Source organism: Aulostomus chinensis, chromosome 15, assembly GCF_037954235.1.
Source record: "Aulostomus chinensis isolate RoL2024-O1b breed Wild chromosome 15, RoL_Achi_v1.0, whole genome shotgun sequence".
Taxonomy (NCBI): Eukaryota; Metazoa; Chordata; class Actinopteri; order Syngnathiformes; family Aulostomidae; genus Aulostomus; species Aulostomus chinensis.
The window spans coordinates 9,034,561-9,056,153 of record NC_141334.1 but is presented as its reverse complement, the minus strand read 5'-3'; the positions used below and the strand labels follow the sequence as shown (position 1 = coordinate 9,056,153).

Genomic DNA, 21,593 nt, shown 5'->3' with positions numbered 1-21,593 from the left:
CGTGTCCACTAGATGGCGCTGGAACCTCACAAGATTGTGAGTCATCAACAGTCACTGAGCCCTGACGTCGAAAAGATGATTCCCTCGGTAAAACATATAAATAATCCAAACAATTCCATTTATTAAAAACTGAAAAAAGTAAAGTTTTTTTTTTTTTTTTGGAGAAGCCCTGCCCTTCTTGTACAGCACTTCGCTGCATTACATGAACATAAAACCAAACAACCCAACCTGTCTGCTTTTTTTTAACATTAAAATGTATGTAAAATGTATGTTATCATCTGTGATTATGTTTGTAGCTTGTTACATAAATTTGTATGTATATATAAATGTATACGTTGTTTCAAAGAATTCAAAATTTTTACACACACACACACACACACACACACACACACACACACACATGCTATTTGGGATTGATTGTGTATCTGTTTGTTTTTTTTCAGGTAATTTTCAGGTTTTTTCACATTTTAAATCTTGTGACCAGGAGGGAACCTACTCAGATGGAATCACACTGTCACGTTGCCTTTTAGCTGAAGGTTCAAAGGGTCAAAGCCAAAGAAGCTGGTCTGGTTCCTGGAATCAAACCGCAGGACAGACAAAACACTGATTAGTAATGGAGCAACGTGACCTGTTCCAATAAAAACTGAGCCTACTATTTATGTCTTATCCCAACGTGCACAGATGGAGTTGAACACAATAGCGTGCGGTAAGAACCTTTACACAAGCGCCTTCAGCCTGAGCCCGGAACGTGTCTGCTGTTTTTAAACAACCTCTTTGAGTTTAAAAATCAAAAGAATCCAGGCAGTAAAAACTCTTAGCTTTGGTGTAGCGCTCCACATGAAGAGCCTCTGTACCGGTCACCTAAGCCGTGGTCAGCACAGCACACTAACCCTTGCCTTGTGGGGCGTCCTGCTGGACACGAGTTCACTCTGCTGACCTCGGCTGGGCTCCAGCTACAGCCGAGGTCAGTCACGTCATCCCAGCCTTACCTACGCTTGAATTACCTGGCAAATGAAGGCAATATTTTAAAAAAAAAAATCCTCCGTTTGAAACCACAATCAATAATTACAACAAGATGTTTCACTTTAAATAATTCTTGAATATTAAAAGTTCCACTAAAGACACTTAGTATGGAAGTTTTAAAATGACCAAAGAAAAACAACTCAAATAGTTAATATTAATAATTAATATCACTCATTTCGTCAAACAGGCAGAGTCTGAAACAAGTCAAACAAAGAAATCAGGTGAAAAACAATGACTGATTTAAACGTGGAATGGAAAATTCCTTCCATAATGAATTCATATTCACATAAAATCCATGAATGTGTATTTTATTTGATTATTGACGGTAATCACGTAGAAAAAGTGGAGTACATACAGTATAACCATTGTATGTTGTTTAAATTTAACATATAAGTGAGAAATAAAGGTTGACAGAGTTTTTTTGTTGTTGTTGTTACTGTTTTTTTAACACAGGAATATTTTAACACAGGTCACATCCAGCGATACAAAAAGACTTGGATCCCTTTGATTTCGATTGGCAGGAAAACTTCCCATTACAATGTCAGCGTAAAAAAAAATACAAAAGTTACTTTTAAGATCTAGAATATTATCAACAATGTCTAAAATATCCTTTTACGAGCGGCGTCTATCCTCCAAGAACTTTCCTCTGTAACATTTAGCATAAAGAATAATTATTAAAGCTCAGTACCAGCATCAGCCTGGCAGGTGGCCTTCCCGGAATTTAAAGTTAGGTTGGATGGATGGGTAATTTGTAAAAATGCACCTGTGGGAGGCCGGGTGGGGTTGCAGAGGTCAGAAGTCTAATCTCTGGCACGTTTTGGAGACACCGCAATAAAACAGCTTATTCTGACATTGTCGCTGATACCCACCATTATCCTCACCGTGACAGGACTGGGAGCCCTTAATCTGCTGAGGTCAGACAGACTGGAATACTAGGAATTCCTACTTTGCTCTACGAACACCTTGGAATATTACACTTTATTGCTGAGATATTTCTTACAATTCAGAATAAATTATTAGCAATTTTTTATCTGATGTTTTGGCTGCTTGAAAAACAGAAATGGGCAGTTAAAAGACGTTCAGGGAGAGAAACCAAACAGTCTCCCTCACCTACTGGTTGAGGAAATATGACCTTTATCTCTATTGTGTCCATCTTACCCCTAGAAAAAAATCTATGATAATAAGTAAGAAGTGGAGAGATTACCTCGAAGGCTTTTCCCCTTTTAATTGAAGCAACACAGCACGACTTGTAGTTTAAAACAGATGCGGCTCAAAGACTGATCCCACTAATAATAGCGGCTCCAAAATCTCAGCCGACACAAACCTTGTGGCGTAACACTTGTGAACTAAAACTAAAGTCAAAATGGCTCCTTTACAGAGATAACTCTTGCCTTAGAAAGGGACTAAAACTTCATGACTTTGATTTCTCTGAACTAAACTGTTGTTTGCTGAGGGGCAGAAGAGATTATCAAGACTACTACGGCCATGTGGCAACGATGTAGTTGTAAGTCTGTCCCTGCGATTTAGCTGGTTGGTATTTTTAAACCCTTTGTAGTCCAAAAAAGCCATCCACTGATTGCTTAAATGGATTAAGAAGCAGGCAATGACAGCAATACTGAAGCAGTTAAGCCCAAATGATGCAGAGAGACAGACTGCAGGTATAAAAAAGGGAGAGGGACGCTTGCAGGCTGCACTCGACGCTCAGGCCGAACCACTCGACCACGATCCCCGGCGACTGACAGCAGGTAAGACGTCCATATTGCCATGAAGAGACGATCCACGCAGGGAAGATTATAGAGACACAATACTGATAATGAAATTAGTCTTGCTTCAGTTTCACTCAGCGTGGGATGCATGTGGAAGTGATTTTGCTCTTTGCACTTGAGTGGGATGACAGTGGCGGCGCTTTGATTATTCTGTGCATTCTTTTACAGGCCTTGAAAGTTGCCAGCAGGTTGTCCACAAGTGTGTGTCACTAAGTCAACTTCCACAAGGGACAAATACATCCTTACGTTCTCACTTTAACCCAACATTCCCACTTTTACTTGTTATCTTTGTTGCAAGATCAATGCAAACTAAAAGACTGGTTTGAGGTTTGCAGATAAACACGCTAACAACACACTTCCACAGAGCATCACTTACAGATTGCTTTACTTTGCAAATAAACCTCGTTTGCATTCATTCAAATTATCTGCTGATGCAGTGAGCAGACTTTCTTTATGAAGGATATATTGGATGAGAGACAAGGCTCACAATCTTACTGATTTTCTTTTTTAGTTATAGATTTTACTAGAAATTAGACATACTCCTGTAAAGACTGTTGGTGGATTTTTGTTTTTGTTTTTTGGTGTTGTTTAACCCAAAAACCTGCATCGATATGTTTGGCAAAACAATACAATTAATTTTATATTTTATCATGGGTTTTTTTTTACGAAATATTGAATGATAATAGTTGTTCATGTTTTAGATGTGGTTGCAAAATTGAGGAAAAATACGAGTGGAGATCTAGTTTCGATTAGCTGTGAGCTAACTGGATATCAGTCAGTCACGGGGGTTCAGTGGGCCTCCACTGTTGCCTCACGGCTAAAGGGTTGTGGGTTCGAGGCTCAGTGACCCCAAGTCCTCTCTTTGGGGAATGCGCATGTTCTCCTGGTGCTTGTGCGGCTTTCTTTACATACAAGGAGGTTAGAACTTCAGTCAGGCACCGGTGGAACCAGAGTTGACCCCAGAAAGGGTGCTACACCTGCCCAAGAATAAAAGAAGATGGCAGGCTTCTTTGCTAAGATTGCTCTGGGTTAAGAATTAAAATGTAGTCAGGGAAGTCGTTGCTGTGTTTCCATCCGTTGGGCTGGAACTTGGAGGGTAGGGTTCCTTCGAGACCCGAATTTTCTCACGACAGTCGATGCTGCCTTCAAAGGTAACTGAACTAACTAGGAAACAATCACTGCCAGTTTATTTAAAAATCTTCAACTGAAAACAAACTAGACCTTGCACCTCTCTTGACCCTCTGATCCTCATTAAAGAGCTATAGAGGGACTTAGCGTCCGATTAATACCAGGAATACTATAGCAAGCTTCTGAATGACTTTTATCCATTTAGCTGTCCTTGAATAGGCCACTCAAGCATCAGCTTTGCCACCGCAGGGCACCACATTGTGACATAATCTTATGTGGCATGTAAATCTGTCCAGGCGTTCAGTGGAAGGCTGCCAGTGAACAGCAGAATAACTCACAACGGCATCCTAACACTGATGGAGTTATCTTAGACCACAGGTTTTACCCCCCATCCCCTCAGACCAGAAGGATGCCCTGACCTCCTGATAACCTGCTCTATGTCTTCTCCCCCCTCAGCACACTTCTACGCATCGTCCAATCATGTCATCGTAAGTATTATTTTCCTTTTTTGAGAATACTTCAGCCTTTTTAATTCTTTTCTTACATCAAACAGAAAAGCCAAAGAAACTCTCCTCACACTGCAAACTTCCTCCAAAAACCTTCTTTTGCTAAGACGAGCTGAAAGTTTGCGAACCCCTTAAATGCTGCGCTACATTTTGTGTCCTGGAGTGACAGACCTTGACCCAGGTCGCCACCTCCTCCAAGAGTAAAGTCCTTATTTTAAGTTTGTAAAGACTAAGTTGGCTAATGTTTTGTCTCAGACAGTGAACGCAGGTAATGAGCTGTTCAAGATAACACTGCTAATCAGCTATTCAGAAAGCCTGTCACACCGTTTGTAGCTACCTCACCTGGACCAGCATGTCAGTCCAGGCACAATGAGGTAAAGCTGCTCCACACTTAGCTGTTCCTAACTGGATAGAAGAGAACAAGGGATTACTGACCCTTCTGCTGCTTGTCAAGGCACCGACTTTACTCTCAGTGTCTAAAACTAGCCATTGTCTTATCTGGTGAACCCAAACAACTCTATTCAGAGACATACTCACAAACACAAGCTACTTAGCTAAAAGCTACCTAGAAGGCAAAGGAAAAAAAGGAAAGGAAACCCCTGTTGCAAACACTAGGCCAAGTCTGTTTGTTGTTACGTAATCAGGGTCTATGTAACGCCAACATAAATCTCTCCATTCAACAGGGTTTTCAAAAAGACCAGCAAAAACGGAGGGGTAAGTTTATGTTTATGTTAAATATATTACACATGAGTGTTTTTCATTGGTAACAAATGATTAAAGCAAGTTTTCCTTCCCTCTGTCTGACAGTTGACCCTCTACCTTGGAAAGAGAGACTACGTGGACCACGTGAACACAGTGGACCAAGTCGGTACGTTCCCTCAGCGGTCTGCATGTCTGGGGCTGAGTGACTATGATCAATATAACAATGTCTATCAATTACGATTTGTAGATGGTGTTGTAAAGCTGGATACTTCGAATTTTGGAGACAGAAAAGGTAACATTCATTCATATAAAATCTATATTTTCCATATGGAGGAACTCTGAGATGCAGGAAAATGGAAAAACAAACTCTGCTATTACTGGTTGACAGTATTCGTGCAGCTGGCATGTGCCTTCCGTTACGGTAGTGATGACCTGGACGTGATGGGCCTGTGCTTCAGGAAGGACATCTGGATCAAACATGTCCAGATCTACCCTGAAGACCACAAGCCCACGCTGACCGAAATGCACAATACCCTGCTGAAGAAGGCCGGAGACAACTCATACCCTTTCAGCTTTGAAGTATGACATCATGTTAAATATTGCATTTTAACAGTGAACATGTGCAAGTCAATAGATGGCCACACATTCTTATGGAAACCTCAGTGATTTACAATGTGTTCGTGAAGACTTCCGTTTATTTCGGCCATGAACAGGTTGCAAAACAAACAAGCTAACAGGCTAAGGGGTGGCTAACAGGCTATCTCTGCAGTGGTGCATGCATATTCATATTCCACATGTTAAACAGACCAAACTCGCCGCTCACGCTAGACTGATCATGTGGTTTTTCCAGCCAGCCAGAAACTGTTACATTTCTATGTGCTGGACATCGGGTGGCATAATGGTTGCCAGGGTTTAGTGCTTCATGCTAGGCTGACAATCCCAAATCTTGCTACGTCCATCTGGAACATTACAGTGTTGTCAGCTATTCTTAAATGCAAGTCACTGCTTAAATATTTGCAGTTGCCATGGTCAAATGCCTGGCATGCAACGCAACTGCAGTCATTAACTAGCCAGGACAGATGAAATACAAAAAAGGCATAACATCAAAATACATTAAGGATGATTTTCATGTTCAAGAGGCTGATAAGTCTGTGTTTACTACTTATCTGAATTTACTTTGAGTCCTGCTGTTTAGATGTACTTTACATAAAATTAAATATTGTAATTAATTAAAAGAAAAGTCTTCTCTCTGTCTCTAGATTCCCAACAACCTGCCGTGCTCCGTCTCTCTTCAGCCTGGACCTGATGACAAGGGGAAGGTAGAACTGCTGCTCATCTTACGTCGCGATTCACCTGCGCAACATCATGAGCTGCATTCTGGTTGCTACGCCTTACCACTGGTCATAGCTGTATTTTTACTTGGCAGGCCTGCGGAGTAGACTTTGAGGTCAAGACTTACCTTGCCAATGAGAGATGTAACCCAGATGAGAATGTTGATAAGAAGTGAGTACATGATTCTCTCTGTTTTTTCTTCTCTGTTCTACTTGGCGGATCAACATCCTTTCTCCTTCCCTTGTCTCATTTCGGCCTGTAGGGACACTGCTCGCCTTATCATTCGCAAAATCCAATATGCCCCCTCTCAGGTGGGCGAGGGGCCCAAGGCTGACATCTGCAAAAGCTTCATGATGTCCGACAAGCCTGTTCATCTAGAAGTTTCCATGGAGAAAGATGTAAAGTGGCTACATTTGATCAAAAGTGTCGAACTTTTCGTGTCGTAACACAACATAGAATGTGATTTAAGTGGGTTTTCTTGTTTCACCACAGCTCTTCTTCCATGGCGAATCAATCAACATCAAAATCAAAGTGAACAACGAGAGCAACAAAACGGTCAAAAAATTCAAAATCTCCGGTGAGTACTCTGATTTTGCAAATGTTTCCACAGCAGATTTAATATTGTGATTATTGTGAATAACATCGTTTTCTCTTTATTCTTCTGTCTCTCTCAGTGGAACAGACCACAGACATTGTCCTCTACTCAGCAGACAAATACACCAAGACTGTTTACTGCCAAGAATTTGGGTGTGTGGAGGTTTGCTGAATAAAAGCAAAAACATTGCATATTACAGAGAAATTCAAACTCACTGATCTTCTGTTGTGGTTATTGTTGTTGTTTTTTTAATCCTCTCCAGAGAGACAGTGGAGCCCAGTGGCACCTATGAAAACACCCTCGCCATCACCCCCATGCTGGCTGAGAACAAGGAGAAAAGGGGTCTGGCACTGGATGGACGACTGAAAGACGAGGACACCAACTTGGCCTCCACCACCATGTAAGCAGGCGAACACAGTATTCAATTGGCTTTTCTTGCATGTCACCTGGTTGTTTTAAAAGAGACACTTAACCAAATTGAACCCTCTAATCCATCAAATCCTGGTAATTTGTTGTCATTGCAGGCTGAAGGGGGGTCAAGAGAAAGATGTGTTGGGAATCCTGGTTTCCTACAAGATTAAAGTGAACCTGATGGTGGCCGGAGGAGGGTGAGTCTTTGGGTGCATGGCAACAGTTACTTTTCATATGATTTTGTTAATAGCCAATATTCATAGATGTTGGTATTATCTGTATAGAATCAAGTTTATAAGATTTGAGACTTGAGACAAACTGGACGAATATAAATGTCAGCTATCTGGCAAATAAGGTGCAGTTATTATTGCGCATTTCTTGGAAAAAAAAAAGACCAAAAAATGAAATAAACTGTAAATCTGAATCGTGTCACTGTCACAAGCAGAAACTAACTTGTATTGTCTCTTTGGTGGTTGTGTAGCCTGCTGGGCGGCCTCACCTCCAGGTGAGTAGGGTTTATACCAAAATCACAGCTCACGCAGACAACGGATTTCCTGCTTGACTCTGATTGGTTGGATTGTTTTTCTCTGCAGTGATGTCACAGCTGAACTGCCGCTGAATCTCATGCACCCCAAACCAACAGGTGACCATCAGTAACAAACAATTCACCTGTCTATGTTGCTGGTGCCATATCTCACAGAATTATCTCTTACTTCTTCCTTTCACATTGACGTCCCTCTGAACTGGGCAGAGTAAAGAATGCACATCAGTGTAAGTACTCTTTGCTTCAACTCCACAAAATATAAAAAGGACTGTTCTGTGATCGTGTGAGTTTCTGTGAGTAAAAGTACATTTTAAAAATATAAGGTTGTGTTTCATCATCTAAAACAAATTTACTCTCATGTGAGACGTGGTGATGAGGCCGATCTCAACATTTAGTGCATGTGTGTGTGGGTTTCAGAGAGGACATCACCCTGGAGGTTGAGAGGACGCTCACAGAAAGACAGGAAGACAATGAGGGAACATGACAGAGCACAAAGCAGGAGAACGATGCTACCGGCGTAATGGAACCACATCGTACTAACGCCATGAACACGTAACATCGTGGATTTTGTTGTTCCTGTTTGTTTTGTTGATGTGTTCGTGTCAGTTAGTCGTAGAGGGGGGATTAAAATAACATCCGTCATGGAGAGACTTAGAAATGCTCCTAGATAGATGTCAACACAGTAAGAAACACTTTTAGTTCACAATAGCAATGGAGAAATAAGAGGTGGCAGAGCTTTGGACTACAGTGATACACTCACTCAGATGAGGCACTCAACGATGATGATGAATCGCACTGTTTTCCCTTCTTGTATACCAGATTATGTTTTCCCTGGCCTCCTCCCATAATAATAAAAAAACAACAATAAAAATATGTAAAAACACAATTATTGTTTTTGTCCCTGTGTGTGCTGAGGATGAGAATATTTGGGTGTTTTATCGGTGTTGTTTTTATAAGGAACGGCTTGACATGTTAAAACTGGACTCATACACTTTTTGGGTAACCACACAGATCTCAACCCACAAAATGCAACACTTTGTAATTATGGAGGGATTTGTAATTATATGTTGCGCCACTGTTGCTATAGATACACAAAATAAGAAACCTAGGAAGCTATAAATTAGAGGGTAGAGTGATAAATTCACATTCTAATTCATACAGATGATTTGCTGTATTTCCCCTTTATTATAAATTGGTCACAAAAATCTATAATTACAGAAACCTTTGATGTTGATCTTACTGGGCTATGTGGACTACTTTTATTCTATTAAAAATGTATCTAAACCGTTTGTCTCCACAGTATTGAAACATTAATAACAAAGACTCAGTCTCTGGGGTGGTCATAAAATGGTTGTGTGACAAAAGTAAAAATATAGATACTTCGATATCCTATATTACTCTGCAACAAATGGTTGATCAATTTCATTTTTATGTAACTTATAATTAAGGACTATGTGTTTTTAAAACTACTAAGAAATCAAAAGAACAGTTACTTTACTTACTTTCTAAATCCCACAACATGTAGTGTAGAAAGCAAGAAAAATCTCTTGCTTTATAAAGGAAGAGGATCGAGAGTCCTATGATTGCATGGAAACAAATACTAGGGTAAAGTGCATGTACTTGAAATAGTACTGAAGCACAGTACTCATGTAAATGTAGGATTACTTTGTGTACGAGCCACCATAATGAATGACGCTGCATTCGCGCCAGCAGAGGGCAGCCACACCTTACAAATTCCGCTGTGACAAACGAAGAAGAAGACGCTCGCTGGCTCTGACGTCATCACGCACAAACCGAAGCAACATGGCTATGAATGGAGGTTAGTGAACTTATATGCTAGCAAGCTAACTTCGATATATTGAAGAAGGACCCTTTCCAGATAAAAAGAAAACCCATTGTGGCGGTGTTGTTAGAATATAAAATTTCGCTCATTTTACTTTTATTTCACCACCGATAAATCTCCGTCTTAACTGTACTACATCCTTATAACGTTAGCCCGACTGAAATGCTAGCTAGCTTGTCAACATTTCTTAGCGGAGCAGGGGCCTGCACGATGAAGCAAGTTCAACATATCCAGGATACCGTCTGGTCACCGAACTTAACTTACTTCGAAAACAGCAGTTAGTTCAGGTGCTTTCACGACGGCGCTGATAAACTTGTTAAATTAACGTTGTGCTTCCCAGCGTAGTTGCCCGGCCGTGTCCAAATAAAAGAGGTGGCGTTGACACTAGATCAACTACCGCTAAAATAGAGAGTTTTACAGCTGTTTGTTCCCCTTATTAGGAACTAACTATACTTCTTAAGAAATATGTGGAACACAAATCCATCATACGAACTAAAAGTAACACAGCTTCTTCAGCCAAAGCCAGCAAGCTGGAAACAAACAGCCCACTGTGCATATGTGACTGTTGACAGGGTTGTCAGCATGACTCGAAGAGTGTGCATCTCAGTTAGTGAGGGTGTGAATTATGGATCATAAATTAATATTAGCATTATTCTTTCAGCTGAAGTCATTCATTTTTATGCACTTTAGAAAAGGTGAAGAACAAATATAAAAAAAAAAAAAAGATTCAGTCTGGCAGATGTGCACCGTCATTCTCAGAATAACAAGGAACCTGCAAGCTCTATTTACTTTATTGGGACAGCATCCCTAAAAAAAAAAACTTAAAACATAGTCTGTATCCAAAAGGAAGAAAAAAGTAGCAGGAAGGGGCCCTCCCACACAGAACTGCACTCCTGCTAAGGTGCTTTAGCCCTCCATCACTGAGGGTGGATCTTGCAGCTCCATACGGAACATTAATGTTCAGTGTATGTTTCAATGGGTCAACACTAAAAGAAAGAGTTGCAGTTTAACATAATACACCCTGTGAGCTGTTATAGATGTATTTACCCCAGTCCCTTACAGAGGTAACTGGTACTTGTCGATCATGAACACCTTGATAAAACTAATGTGTTATAACTACATCCCCGTAATAAAGCTCCCTTTGGGAGAGTTATGTTCTAATAAATAATCTTAAAGAGATGTTGATGCATTTTAATGGTGGATCTGTATTTTGTGCTGCTGTAGAACTGTATGTCTCCAACTAGCTCATATTTGTCTGATCCCGTAGTATCACATGAACATCTCCCCTGACCCAATACAGCTCACCAGCACCACTGATTGGAGTCTCTGGAATGACTATTAAAATAAGCAGAATCAACACCTCTATCCAGAAAAATGAATTTAACAAGGCCATGCCTTTATACACTGTTTACATCTGATCTTGCACCAAGGCAGGTCTGCAGTGTAAGTTACTGTGACGATTCCCAGCTGAACCATGAACCACTTGTGAAAAAAATCCACATTGAACTAATGTCACTTCGCTTACCTCTGAATCTCGCTCTCTAGTTCAATCCCCAGGACAGCTGTACATTCAATTTAAACATCTGCACAAAGTCTACAAGACTTTGGGAGAATATTGTACAAATCCAATGAAATCCATTGAAAATTGCTGGCAGACATAGACAACATACGACAGATATTACCGAAATAATGCAGCAGGAAACACCAACGCTTACACACATTAGTGTGTTCATGTGATGCAGCTGAGTTGTATTGCTGTTTTTTGCTCATCCCAGAGGACGAAGACTTTGAGTGGGAGCCCCCGACAGAAGCAGAGATGAAAGTGATCCAGGCACGCAGGGAGCGACAAGACAAAATCAGTAAATTGATGGGAGACTACCTGATCAAAGGATACAAGATGCTGGGAGAGTGCTGCGATGTGTGTGGGGTGCGTGATGCAGAAGTCATAGTGGTTGTCTGAGTAGCAGCGCCTTGTAGCTGAGGGGTGTAATGTGTGATGGGTTTGTGTTTTCAGACGATTCTCCTCCAGGACAGGCAGCAGAAGAACTATTGTGTTTCATGTCAGGAACTGGACTCTGATGTCGACAAGGACAATCCTGGTAGGCTCAATTGAAACTTAAATTGTCCCGCTGTCTTCTGCCCTGTCTTCTGCTCACCCACTTTCTCCATCTTTGATCCTCTCAGCCCTGAATGAGCAGGCAGCACTGTCCCAGGTGAGAGAAAGGCAGCTTGCAGCCCAGTCCCCTGCATCAACCCAGTCCCTGGAACTCCAGGGAGGCCCCAACAACAGTCAGGCAGGTGGGTCAGTTCCTCAGCCCAGACCAGAGCACTGTGAGGGGGCGGCTGCAGGGGGAAGAGCCCTCCTGCCTCCATCTGCTGTCCCATCAACATCAACTCCTGCCTCCGCCACAGCCCTGGCACCCACTCGCCCCCCTGTTAGTCCACAGAGCACTGCCCTCCGACCTGTGTTGCTAGAAGCCGAGGAGGCTGTTCTAACCAAACTTCGCTGGGCCACCACCCAGCTACAGAGCTCTGCCTGCTTGGAGTCAAGTATCCAGCTGTGCAGCCTCATCTCCAGCTGTGCCAACTCCCTGCGCAGCCTCAAGGAGCTCAGCCAGTAACCTTTGTGGATGGGCTGAACTATGGAATACTGGGAATGCTGTTTCCACTTGCTCCCATGTTGGAATACTGACTGGTTTGCTGCGTTGCAGCGCTTTGCTTTGACTGAATTCTCGCCTAGAATTGAAATGCAAAATGTGTCAGAAAATGCACTTGCAATAGGATTGAAAATTCAGAAGTGGCTCTTGCGTTACATGACTGGCTTAACATCGTTTTACTTGATTCCATAATGTTTCAAAAGTTTGAACATTGGTTTTTGTTAATAAATTATGTCCTAATATAATTGTCATGCTATAACGGAACATCAGTCACTGTTCATTGAAAAATGGCAGTTTGATTTTATGATCTGGCAATTAAAAATTTCTGAAACGACTCTTAAAAGTATGACAATGTATTTGCATAATTTTTTGGCTATGTTAAATAAAATTATAATAAAATTAGCCAGCATGTGCACCTCTGAGAAAACATCTGTTTTCTGTGGGTTCTGTGGTCTCCTCAAACTAAAGCGAACAGACGGACCAAGCGCACGGCTCTGTTTGTGTGTGCGAGACCACCAGTCACCTGAATCGTTCCATCGATCTGATCTGACTCCTCTTTTCACAAGACAAGACGCTTGTGCATTTTTCTACAACCTGTTCAGTTTGCTGTTAAGCTCTGAATCTGGTGCTGCTGAGAGTCTTTAAGATTTTTATCTCTACTCAGGAGGGTCTATTTTCTGTGGGTTTTTTTTTTTTAATTATTCCTCTGCAAAAATATACAAAAAAGACTCTAAGAACAATGCATTTCATTCATTTATTTTAAGGATTGATAGAGGAAATGTGTTTTCTTTTTGTGGACCTTGCCAGAGAGCTCTGCCTGAAGTGCATGAGTTGTGAAAGTATTTGATGCATGATAACCATGTGATTCTGAGACTAGCCGGAGAGCAGAACCACTTGAGTAGATCTAGAGAACTGCATAACTTTGTCCAAACTCAGAAGCTCATCATCCTCACGAAAAACAAAAGCATAGTCGCTGCATTTTAGAAAAGCTGACTAAAAATTGTGAAGGAGTTTAGCTGGTTCGTGTTTTCTGCCCACAGGGGGGCGCCAAACGCAAAGCCCGTTGTCACAAAGTTATTTAGTGAAAATGTGGCATTTAAACAAGGATTGTTGGTATCAATAAACATGTACAACGCATTTCTTTTTAAATTGTGTCTTGAGAATCACATTTGCGGCCATTTTTTTTGTTTCAGTTCAATGAGCCTAATCGTGAACAATACGCACTACCTTCAAGTCTACCGACCCATTACATCGTGTGGAGGCCGTCTCTCCCGTTCAGTCAGCCAAACCAGACAGTCTGGCTGCGGCGGGGGCGTGGCGCGGTCACCGCCGGCTGCAGGCGAACTCTCCCACACAAAGGGAAGCCAAACAAAGCCAGGAAGCCTGATTTTGACCTGGAGCTCTCTAACATCCAGAAAACAGGAATGCTCTGACTTGTGTCTTTCAGTTGACTTGGGCCAGCGCGTTGTTGGCGATGCCAGACTGTTGGTATTAGAGGCGCAATCAAACTCTAGTTACAAGTCCACCGCTGCGTTGAGATGAACGCGAGTCTGCACAGCACCGCGGATGCCCAGGTGGGCGGTGTCTCAGCCGTGCAGGGGCTGCCACCGCTGCCCAAGGGCCTGAGCGGTATCCTGAACTCCAGCGGGGGCTCGTGGCGGGATATCGAGAGGGTTCACACAAAGAGGGCCCGTATCCAGGCGGACATCAGCCGTGGAGGTGGGGACACGCCGCGTGGTCACAGCAAACCCGGTGGACTGGACGCTGCTCTGGCTCTGCTGCGCAAAGAGATGGTAGGGTGGTCTAGTCTTCTTGTCTGAACATTTTGATGATCCGCTCTTTAGCAGGTGTGGAGTTGCACTGTTCTTCTACCACACATCTGTGTTCGAACAGGTTGGACCGAATAAATGAATGATTTCTCTTTAAAGTTGTGAATGGTTTTAAGAGAAGCGTGTCTTATTTGCCATGTGTGGTGATAAACTATATTGATTTGGAGTCCACGTGTCAATGAAATGGAAGTTATTGAAAAAAATAAATTGATGTTACATTAAAATATTAAATAGAAGAGGCTGCTGAATTTGGTTAATACAGTAGACCTCAAACCAAAATGGATTCTTTCTTTGTTTTTAACTGGATTATTGTTGTTCACCACTGTTGTCACGGTCAGAGTGAACAGTCATGACGTGTCCTTGTGAGCTTCCATCAGCATCCGTCCATTCACTCATGGTCACGGAGGCAGCAGTTCCAGCAGGGGTGCTCAGACTTCCCTTTCCCTTGTCAATTGAGGCACTTCTGATTTCCCAGGCCAGCATGGAGATACTATCCCTCCCCCTGGGCCTGGGTCTGCCCCGTGGCCTCCTCCAGGCCTGTCTTCAACACCACTTTGACTTCATTAGGTTTCATTATTTCCCTTATTTGTTGTATTGTTCTTGTCAGCTGGTTCACCAACGGTTTTATTTGTATGCGACAGGTGGGTTTGCGTCAGCTGGATATGTCCCTGCTGTGCCAGCTGTGGTCCCTCCATGAAGCCATCCAGGAGTACAAGGGCTCCTCGCTCCTGTCTGGGGCCTCCTTCAGTTCTGAAAATGGGTACTCTGATGAGGAGGAGGAGGAAGATGAGGAGGAGGAGGAGAAGGGAGCTCTCTCACAGCCCTTCTTATCCTCCTCGTCTCTACCTGCACTCAGCAGCAACTCCAGGGACCAGTGGATCAAAGACTCCTTTCACATTCCCTAATACTTTTAATGAAAGTCACGTAAAACACAGAAGAGACTGACACCAAAATAATGTCTCTTACATTCAAGCCCTTAGTTTATTTTGTCTTGGTGAAATTTGAATGTTTTTCTTTTAAAAACTAAAGTAACATTTTCTGACAATCCACTTGTGTGACTGGACCCATTTGGTTAAGAGAATAATCCGAATGCTTCCAGTTACACTCAAGGTTTCAACTTTTATGGAAAAAACAAACAAACATGTAGGTGAAGTTGCTTAGGGATACATTGAAGTCTGCGTTTTGAGGGATGTGCTGCACTTTTTTCGATCACATTTTCACCTCATACTCTTGGTGTCATGACGTTTTCTATCCAAGGTCCTCCTGCGGCTGCAATCATCGTAGCCGATCAAAGAGTCGTGATTCTGCTACCGGTAAATCCCCATATGGTTACATTTGCATACCTCATACAGGCTCAACCAGTTATACTTGTTTTTAAGCTTTGTTTCTAATAACTGTGCACTTTTATGGCTTCAGTACAAGCTAATGCCTGGCTGCTAGGTCTGCTGTGTCAAACAAAATGATGGCATTCCTCTATATCATAGGTCGCAGCAGTGATTATGCCTGTGAGGACTAAAAAAGATTAAACACGTCAAAGCGGATATTACCTGCTTTTTCCCTGCAATGTTTTCCTTCGGTCCGTGTGACAGTTGTGTTAATAAACACGAGTTGTGAGGGATCTTCATGAGAATTATTGTGATGTCTGAATGGAGGCTCGATTGATCGGTTGCCGCACCAATCAATACTTTAGAAAGGCTGCTTTTTTTGGGGGGGGGGGGGTGGGTTTATTGATTATTTTTATCTAAATCCTAGAATGTAAATTAATCTGGGAATATTGTTACAAAATGTGACCAACAGGGGGGACACCGTCTCCAGAGAAAACAGCTCCTTCCTCTCTTGCACAGGAAGCCGGCTGAGACGTTCAAGTGTCACACAAATCCCTCACATGATAAGAAGTGTTCGTATTGGGTTTCTCTATAAGTATTTTTGGACGATATAAACATTTAACTATTAGTCTTTGCACTGGAATTTGCACGTGAAGCAAATTCTTCAACTTGCAGCCTGTGTTGCTCAGGATTAAGCGTTACGTTTGTGTTTGAGGCTTTCAAGACTTTGTGCTGATGTGACTTGCAGCCAAAAACAATGTTTTATGGTCCCGTTTTCCATTTTGTTCTAACAGCAGAAAGGGGCTTTTTTTTGTTTTGTTTTTTTAAGACAGTGAGCAATAATAAAAGCAAATAGACTCACAAGAGAGGGAGGTCAGTCAGGCGTAAGGAAGGGAGCTCTTTTACAATGCATCACACCTTAAAGCTCTATTTCACCCAGAAATTAGTTATTGGAGCTCACAAAGAAGTTTTTTCACTCCTGCGATTCTTTGTGACCCCTGAGTACAGAAAGAGCAAGCCACGTATCTTTAGCTGGACGCTAGTAGTGGCTGGTGGCTAACAACTGCTACAGTGACGAAAGATGTCCAAAAAAAAATTGTGAGTACTGTACTTTAAAGGCTTAAAACCCCTTTTAGGTGAAGTATTACTTAAAAGGCAGATTATACCAAATTTTAGAAACGAACATAATTGTACCGATACAAGAAGCAGGATGAGGAAGAGAAGTTTTGCCTTTTTTAAGGTGCAAGTGAGGAGTTTAAGCACTGACAAGCGCACCGATCAGATCCATTCACCGCCGGAGCAAAAAGGAAATGCTCTGAGTTCGAGATCAAGACAACACATGTTGTCAGGTATGTATGAGTGTGCATGTCTGTGGGGTGAGACGACACCTCACCAATGATGCACCCTGAGCATCAGACCCACTGTGTAATATTAGACCATCTCTGAGTCATGGGAGTTGTCCCCCCTACTGCTGGCCTTCCACCCCAGCTGCCTCCGTCCATCTACCCCCCAACTAAAAATACACCCCTGCTCTCACTGAGGAAAATCCCAGTGCCTTGACCTAGCCCTAACACACACACACACACACACACACACACACACACACACACACACACACACACACACACACACACACATACATACAATTGAGTCATCCATTGGAAACTATTCCTCTGAAGGCAATCGGGATATTAGACACTTTTCTTGGGCGTGTGAAGAGTGACGCAGTCGGAAGTCAGGAAGTTAAAAGTCAGTAAAAAAAACAAAAACCTATAGTGTTTCATGAGCTGCACAGCTGATGAAGTAAAGTAGTCAGATAAGCGTGTTCCAGTGGTAGAAGGTCAGGATCAAAGTCTGCTGCACAGCGAGGGCTGTTGCCTCAAAGACCTTTGCATAGCGCTGCATCACAACTCTTTACATATCTCCCTCTGTCACGGAGGGGAAAGGGGGAGACTTGTTCTAGAGGGACCTCAATGACAACAACCCCACGCTTGGCTGCACTGTCTCCTCGCCAGGGCGAGAGGGGGGGAAGCCAGGCTGTCAGTTCCTGCGGTTTAAACTTCAGCTTCATGTCAAAGAGTGTAAATGAAGGGCGGACTCTTCCCTCCAGCTGGCCTATTTGTAAAAGTCGGTACTGAGGGACATGTCTCATTTTTCCTGCGCCTGATTCAACTTTTTTGATGCGCAACAAGTCGCAGCTTGTTCGAGGTTCAGGGGCAGCAGAGGACCTTTTAAGGAACAGAGAGAGCGGACAACGCTGGATTGTAGCTACGCACAGGACTGCCTTCCCTTTCCTGTTCATTTTACTTCAATCGATCAGAGGAAAATATGACTTCGGTGTGGAAAAGACTGCAACGAGTTGGTAAAAAGGCGTCAAAGTTTCAGTTTGTCGCGTCTTACCAGGAACTCGTCTTGGAGTGCACTAAGAAATGGTGAGTTAAGAATCAGACTGACTTCGGGATACTTTTATAGACGTGCCCTATTTTCTTACTTGTGTATTAATTATTCCGGTCATATTTCTGTGATTTTCTTATAATAAGCGTCGGTTATGACCATCATTCTTTTATTGTGGGACTTTCCGCTACTCTGGGAAGGATGGAGGCGCCCCCCCCCCCCCCCCCCCCCGTGTGTGTGTGTGTGTGTGTGTGTGTGTGTGTCAGAGAGGCAGCTGTCAATAGCACTGACCTTTGGAGACTTGTTAAACTGATTCAGAATAGGTAGAAAAAGTTGCTATGTTTGCCGCATGTAAAGCGCCTCATGGACAATGTTATATATCATTGTGAAACATGATTGTGACGTCAGATGTGGGCGATATTGACCTACTATGTCACATATTAAAAGGTATTTGTTGCAGCAAATTATAGGACATTTGGTGTCATTTAAGAGTTTTCTTATACACACAATTGTTCTTCCACACCCTGGGTTTTTTCTTGCCCTTATTTTAGTCTTACAGATAGAGGCAAGGCCTGAAGACTCTTACTAACTTCTTGCTCCTGACATCTATTGTGTACATCTTGTACCTGTGTTCACCTGGACTTGCTTTATTGTTATACAACGTACACAATAGGAGCTAGGAGTTTCAAATTAAGCCACACTTCCTCTCTGTGAGACTAAATTGAGAGTTAAAAAAGTCCCATCATGTAGAAGAACTTTTTTTTTTGCATTGGAACATTTCAGGAATGACATCCAGTGTCTTTGTGGAGTTGCATTTGGATACAGTCGGGAAAACCATGCTGACAAAAAACATTTTTCCAAAAGAAGTAGCACACTTAGCTGAGCCTTCTAATTTTGGATAAAGTTAGAATTTGGTTCACAAATCAAAATTCCAGTGAGAAGGCAAACACCACGACTAACAGAAGCCATCGTCTAATCCCAGGACAAACAGGATTTTCCAAGTGCAACTGATGCATCGTGACAACATAATTTTAGCAGCAAATACTGACACACGAAAAATCATGAGGATTTTATCATGGCTAGTATGACCCAACACATCCCTGAGCAGCATACATGGAAACCGTGTGCTATTTAACTGTAGCCCTTGAGTCATTTCCTATTCAACTTGAAAACGTACACAGATGGAGGCCAATACAAGCCAACCAAAGTTTATCACAAGAACAACGGCGCTGTCTTGTCCCTCTGTTATTTCAGAGGTCAGATCATAAGAGGCTGGAGGTCTGTAGGGCATTTGGGTGATGGCCAGGTGATAAACGGTTCATGGTAACAACAGTAAAAGCAAAATCAACCAAAGTTGTGAGTACGACGCTGACGAACTGACTTGTTTGATTAGAAACTGAGATTTCTGAACATTCGAACATCATTACCTGATCTATTTTCAAGAGCCATTCTTAAACTTTTCCACACGTCATTTAAGCTCACGTGGCAGCTTTTTATCAGCGCACATTACATTACAGTAACAGAGCGATGATAAGAAACACAAATCACTTATTTGCTGTAGTGAATGAATGATTGGTCAATAAAGGCAACAGTGTCGTCTAATCTTGTTGAAAGAGAAGCGGGCTGGGAAGGAGGGAGATAGAAAGAGTGACAGTTCCCACTCTTTGATGAAATCAGGAGTTAAAAAAGCTCTGACCAGTGTTCATTAAGAGGATCAATAGGCACCTTGAATTGTATCTTTCACTTTTAAACTACAATGCAACGAAAGAATTGTAACCATCACCAAGGGTGTCAAGTTTTTGGTGGCGCTTGTCAGAAGGATTCTGTGACATTTTCACCGAACCTGGCGGAGGGGTGAGGGATGGGTCAAGGATGAATTCATTAAATTTTTGTGGTAGATTAGTCATAGTGCCAACTGGTGGCAAGAGGAAATGAAATTTATTCATGTGCTCCCCCCAGTGAGTTGACCAGATCCATCTCAGATTTGGCCAGAAAAACCTCAAGAACTGGGTGATGGGTGACTGTGAGTTCCCATTCTAAGGCGTTACCATGGCGTGGTGGCCAAATTTGATATTTCACCATAAAGAAGGAAACTGATGTAACTGGGCTCCGCTTGGCCCGATCTTTTCCAAACTTCACACGTTTGATGAGAGTCTCAGTCTTAAGATGTCTACAAGCTGGATTTATGTCCAAGTCATGGTGTCATTTCATGTCGGTCAGAATGACGCTGGGTTGGCTTCACGTCATCTTTCGTTCTTGTGCATCATCTAGTTAATGCAAGAAGTGATGTTAGTGCCACAGTGCAAACGTTAGTCTGCTTTCTCATGCAAAGTCTAAATATTATGGAGTGGCAACGCCCTCTCACGCTATGGAAAAGCTACACACTTAAACGTGTGCGGGGTGTGAGGGCCTGCTTGCAGCTTCAGTGATGGCCAGAGCGTTAAAGTACCAGGGACCAAAAGTGACAGAGGTTTGCACTCTCTTTGCGCTTTCTGTTCAGTTATTTGTTTTATTTGAATTTAGGTCCTCATTTTGTAATTTTTAACAGATTTAAGGAAGTCAAAAAAGAACAGGGTGTATTAACATGTAAATGTAGGTGGAAGAAACCTTGTGAAAGTTCTCCACACTGGGTTTTGGGTAAAGAAATTTTTTTTAAAAAACCATCCAGAGGAGGCAAAGAGAAGAATGACACCACTTAGCCATGAGACAGCGAGTGAGACAAGGATCGAGAGATGCTGAAAGAGGCAGTATTGTTCCTCAGACATAAATACATTTTGTTAATAACACTGAGACGGTGTAGCGAAAGTAAGGAAGAGATGATTGTGCTGTGAAATGTATCTATTACTAAATATAACTCCACAGTTCATAAACATCATGTAGTCAACTTGTCTGGTCAATAACAAAACACCAACCACAGTGCACAGTAATTAGATGTTGCTAAGCGTTTAACACCACTAATGTTTGCTTATATAAAGTCTGTCACAGCCGCCTGCCACTGCTGTTGTGACTGCGGACACGTCTTTGTGTTTCGAGTCGCTCCAGCGTGTCAACAAATCTTAATTTATCCTCATTTTGCTCCTATTTTTACTCTGTTTCTGCCAGTCCTGACCCCCTAACATACATACTGTTCCACATAAACACATGAACCCCCCCCACTCCCAAAACAGTCCCCTCTGCTTTACTTTCACTAAAACTTCTGATATTTTTCATCTATAAACTTTTGCTTTATTGCTTCTTTTATGTTATGAATCAAACGGACATCTGGTGGTTGAATGGAATGGATTTGATTGTACTTGGAGTGTGTGTGTGTGTGTGTGTGTGTGTGTGTGTGTGTGTGTGTGTGTGTGTGTGTGTGTGTGTGTGTTGTACTGGAACTGCCTTATTCCTTTCAAGAGGCACAGACTCAGATCACATGACTCAGCTGCAGCTTCCTGTGTCACTTCCTGTGTAGCACAGGGCTGAAATGATACAACTGAAAGACACACACACACACACACATACACGTACATACACACATACACATGTGAACACACACAAT

The 21,593-nt window shown here is 42.3% G+C and overlaps 4 protein-coding genes across 9 annotated transcripts in view; all 4 read left to right on the top strand.

The window, feature by feature from the left end:
- Positions 1–2,672: 2,672 nt before the first annotated feature.
- Positions 2,673–8,893, top strand: arr3a (arrestin 3a, retinal (X-arrestin)). Of its 2 annotated transcripts, XM_086226385.1 has the most exons (17): positions 2,673–2,768; positions 4,374–4,405; positions 5,107–5,137; positions 5,231–5,291; positions 5,373–5,417; positions 5,514–5,704; positions 6,385–6,444; positions 6,552–6,628; positions 6,720–6,855; positions 6,950–7,034; positions 7,132–7,204; positions 7,315–7,452; positions 7,577–7,660; positions 7,945–7,968; positions 8,057–8,106; positions 8,215–8,234; positions 8,425–8,893. In XM_086226385.1, the coding sequence occupies exons 2-16, from the start codon at positions 4,398–4,400 to the stop codon at positions 8,217–8,219; spliced, it is 1,068 nt and encodes a 355-aa protein (XP_086082511.1). In that variant the 5' UTR covers positions 2,673–2,768; positions 4,374–4,397; the 3' UTR covers positions 8,220–8,234; positions 8,425–8,893. The 2 variants fall into 2 exon arrangements, with proteins under 2 accessions (XP_086082511.1, XP_086082510.1); XM_086226384.1 differs by lacking the exons at positions 8,215–8,234; positions 8,425–8,893 and having other exon boundaries at positions 8,057–8,120.
- Positions 8,894–9,728: 835 nt separating this feature from the next.
- Positions 9,729–13,560, top strand: znrd2 (zinc ribbon domain containing 2). Its single transcript, XM_086178974.1, has 4 exons — positions 9,729–9,826; positions 11,626–11,777; positions 11,865–11,949; positions 12,035–13,560. The coding sequence occupies exons 1-4, from the start codon at positions 9,811–9,813 to the stop codon at positions 12,469–12,471; spliced, it is 690 nt and encodes a 229-aa protein (XP_086035100.1). The 5' UTR covers positions 9,729–9,810; the 3' UTR covers positions 12,472–13,560.
- A 288-nt stretch (positions 13,561–13,848) lies between these two features.
- fam89b (family with sequence similarity 89 member B) lies at positions 13,849–15,944 on the top strand. The gene is made up of 2 exons (XM_086178975.1): positions 13,849–14,300; positions 14,978–15,944. The coding sequence occupies exons 1-2, from the start codon at positions 14,046–14,048 to the stop codon at positions 15,239–15,241; spliced, it is 519 nt and encodes a 172-aa protein (XP_086035101.1). The 5' UTR covers positions 13,849–14,045; the 3' UTR covers positions 15,242–15,944.
- Positions 15,945–17,395: 1,451 nt separating this feature from the next.
- LOC147248536 (EH domain-binding protein 1-like protein 1) overlaps positions 17,396–21,593 on the top strand; it is a 29,458-nt gene continuing 25,260 nt past the window's right edge. For 2 of the 5 annotated variants that reach the window (XM_086226706.1, XM_086226707.1), the window contains exon 1: positions 17,398–18,093. In XM_086226706.1, coding sequence (XP_086082832.1) covers positions 17,990–18,093 — 104 coding nt within the window. In that variant the 5' untranslated portion in view covers positions 17,398–17,989. Of the gene's footprint in view, positions 18,094–21,593 lie in introns of all 5 variants that reach the window. The other 3 variants (XM_086226704.1, XM_086226705.1, XM_086226708.1) reach the window with 3 other exon arrangements.

What these genes read in the sequence shown, in the direction of transcription:
- arr3a (XM_086226384.1), top strand. An exon ending in AAGTTTCCATGGAGAAAGAT is followed by an intron (nt 6,856 to 6,949) that starts GTAAAGTGGCTA and finishes GTTTCACCACAG; the next exon opens with CTCTTCTTCCATGGCGAATC. An exon ending in CTGGGCGGCCTCACCTCCAG is followed by an intron (nt 7,969 to 8,056) that starts GTGAGTAGGGTT and finishes TTTTCTCTGCAG; the next exon opens with TGATGTCACAGCTGAACTGC.
- znrd2 (XM_086178974.1), top strand. An exon ending in AGTGCTGCGATGTGTGTGGG is followed by an intron (nt 11,778 to 11,864) that starts GTGCGTGATGCA and finishes TTGTGTTTTCAG; the next exon opens with ACGATTCTCCTCCAGGACAG. An exon ending in TGTCGACAAGGACAATCCTG is followed by an intron (nt 11,950 to 12,034) that starts GTAGGCTCAATT and finishes TGATCCTCTCAG; the next exon opens with CCCTGAATGAGCAGGCAGCA.
- fam89b (XM_086178975.1), top strand. Translation starts at nt 14,046, where the DNA reads ATGAACGCGAGTCTGCACAGCACCGCGGATGCCCAGGTGGGCGGTGTC. An exon ending in CTCTGCTGCGCAAAGAGATG is followed by an intron (nt 14,301 to 14,977) that starts GTAGGGTGGTCT and finishes TGTATGCGACAG; the next exon opens with GTGGGTTTGCGTCAGCTGGA.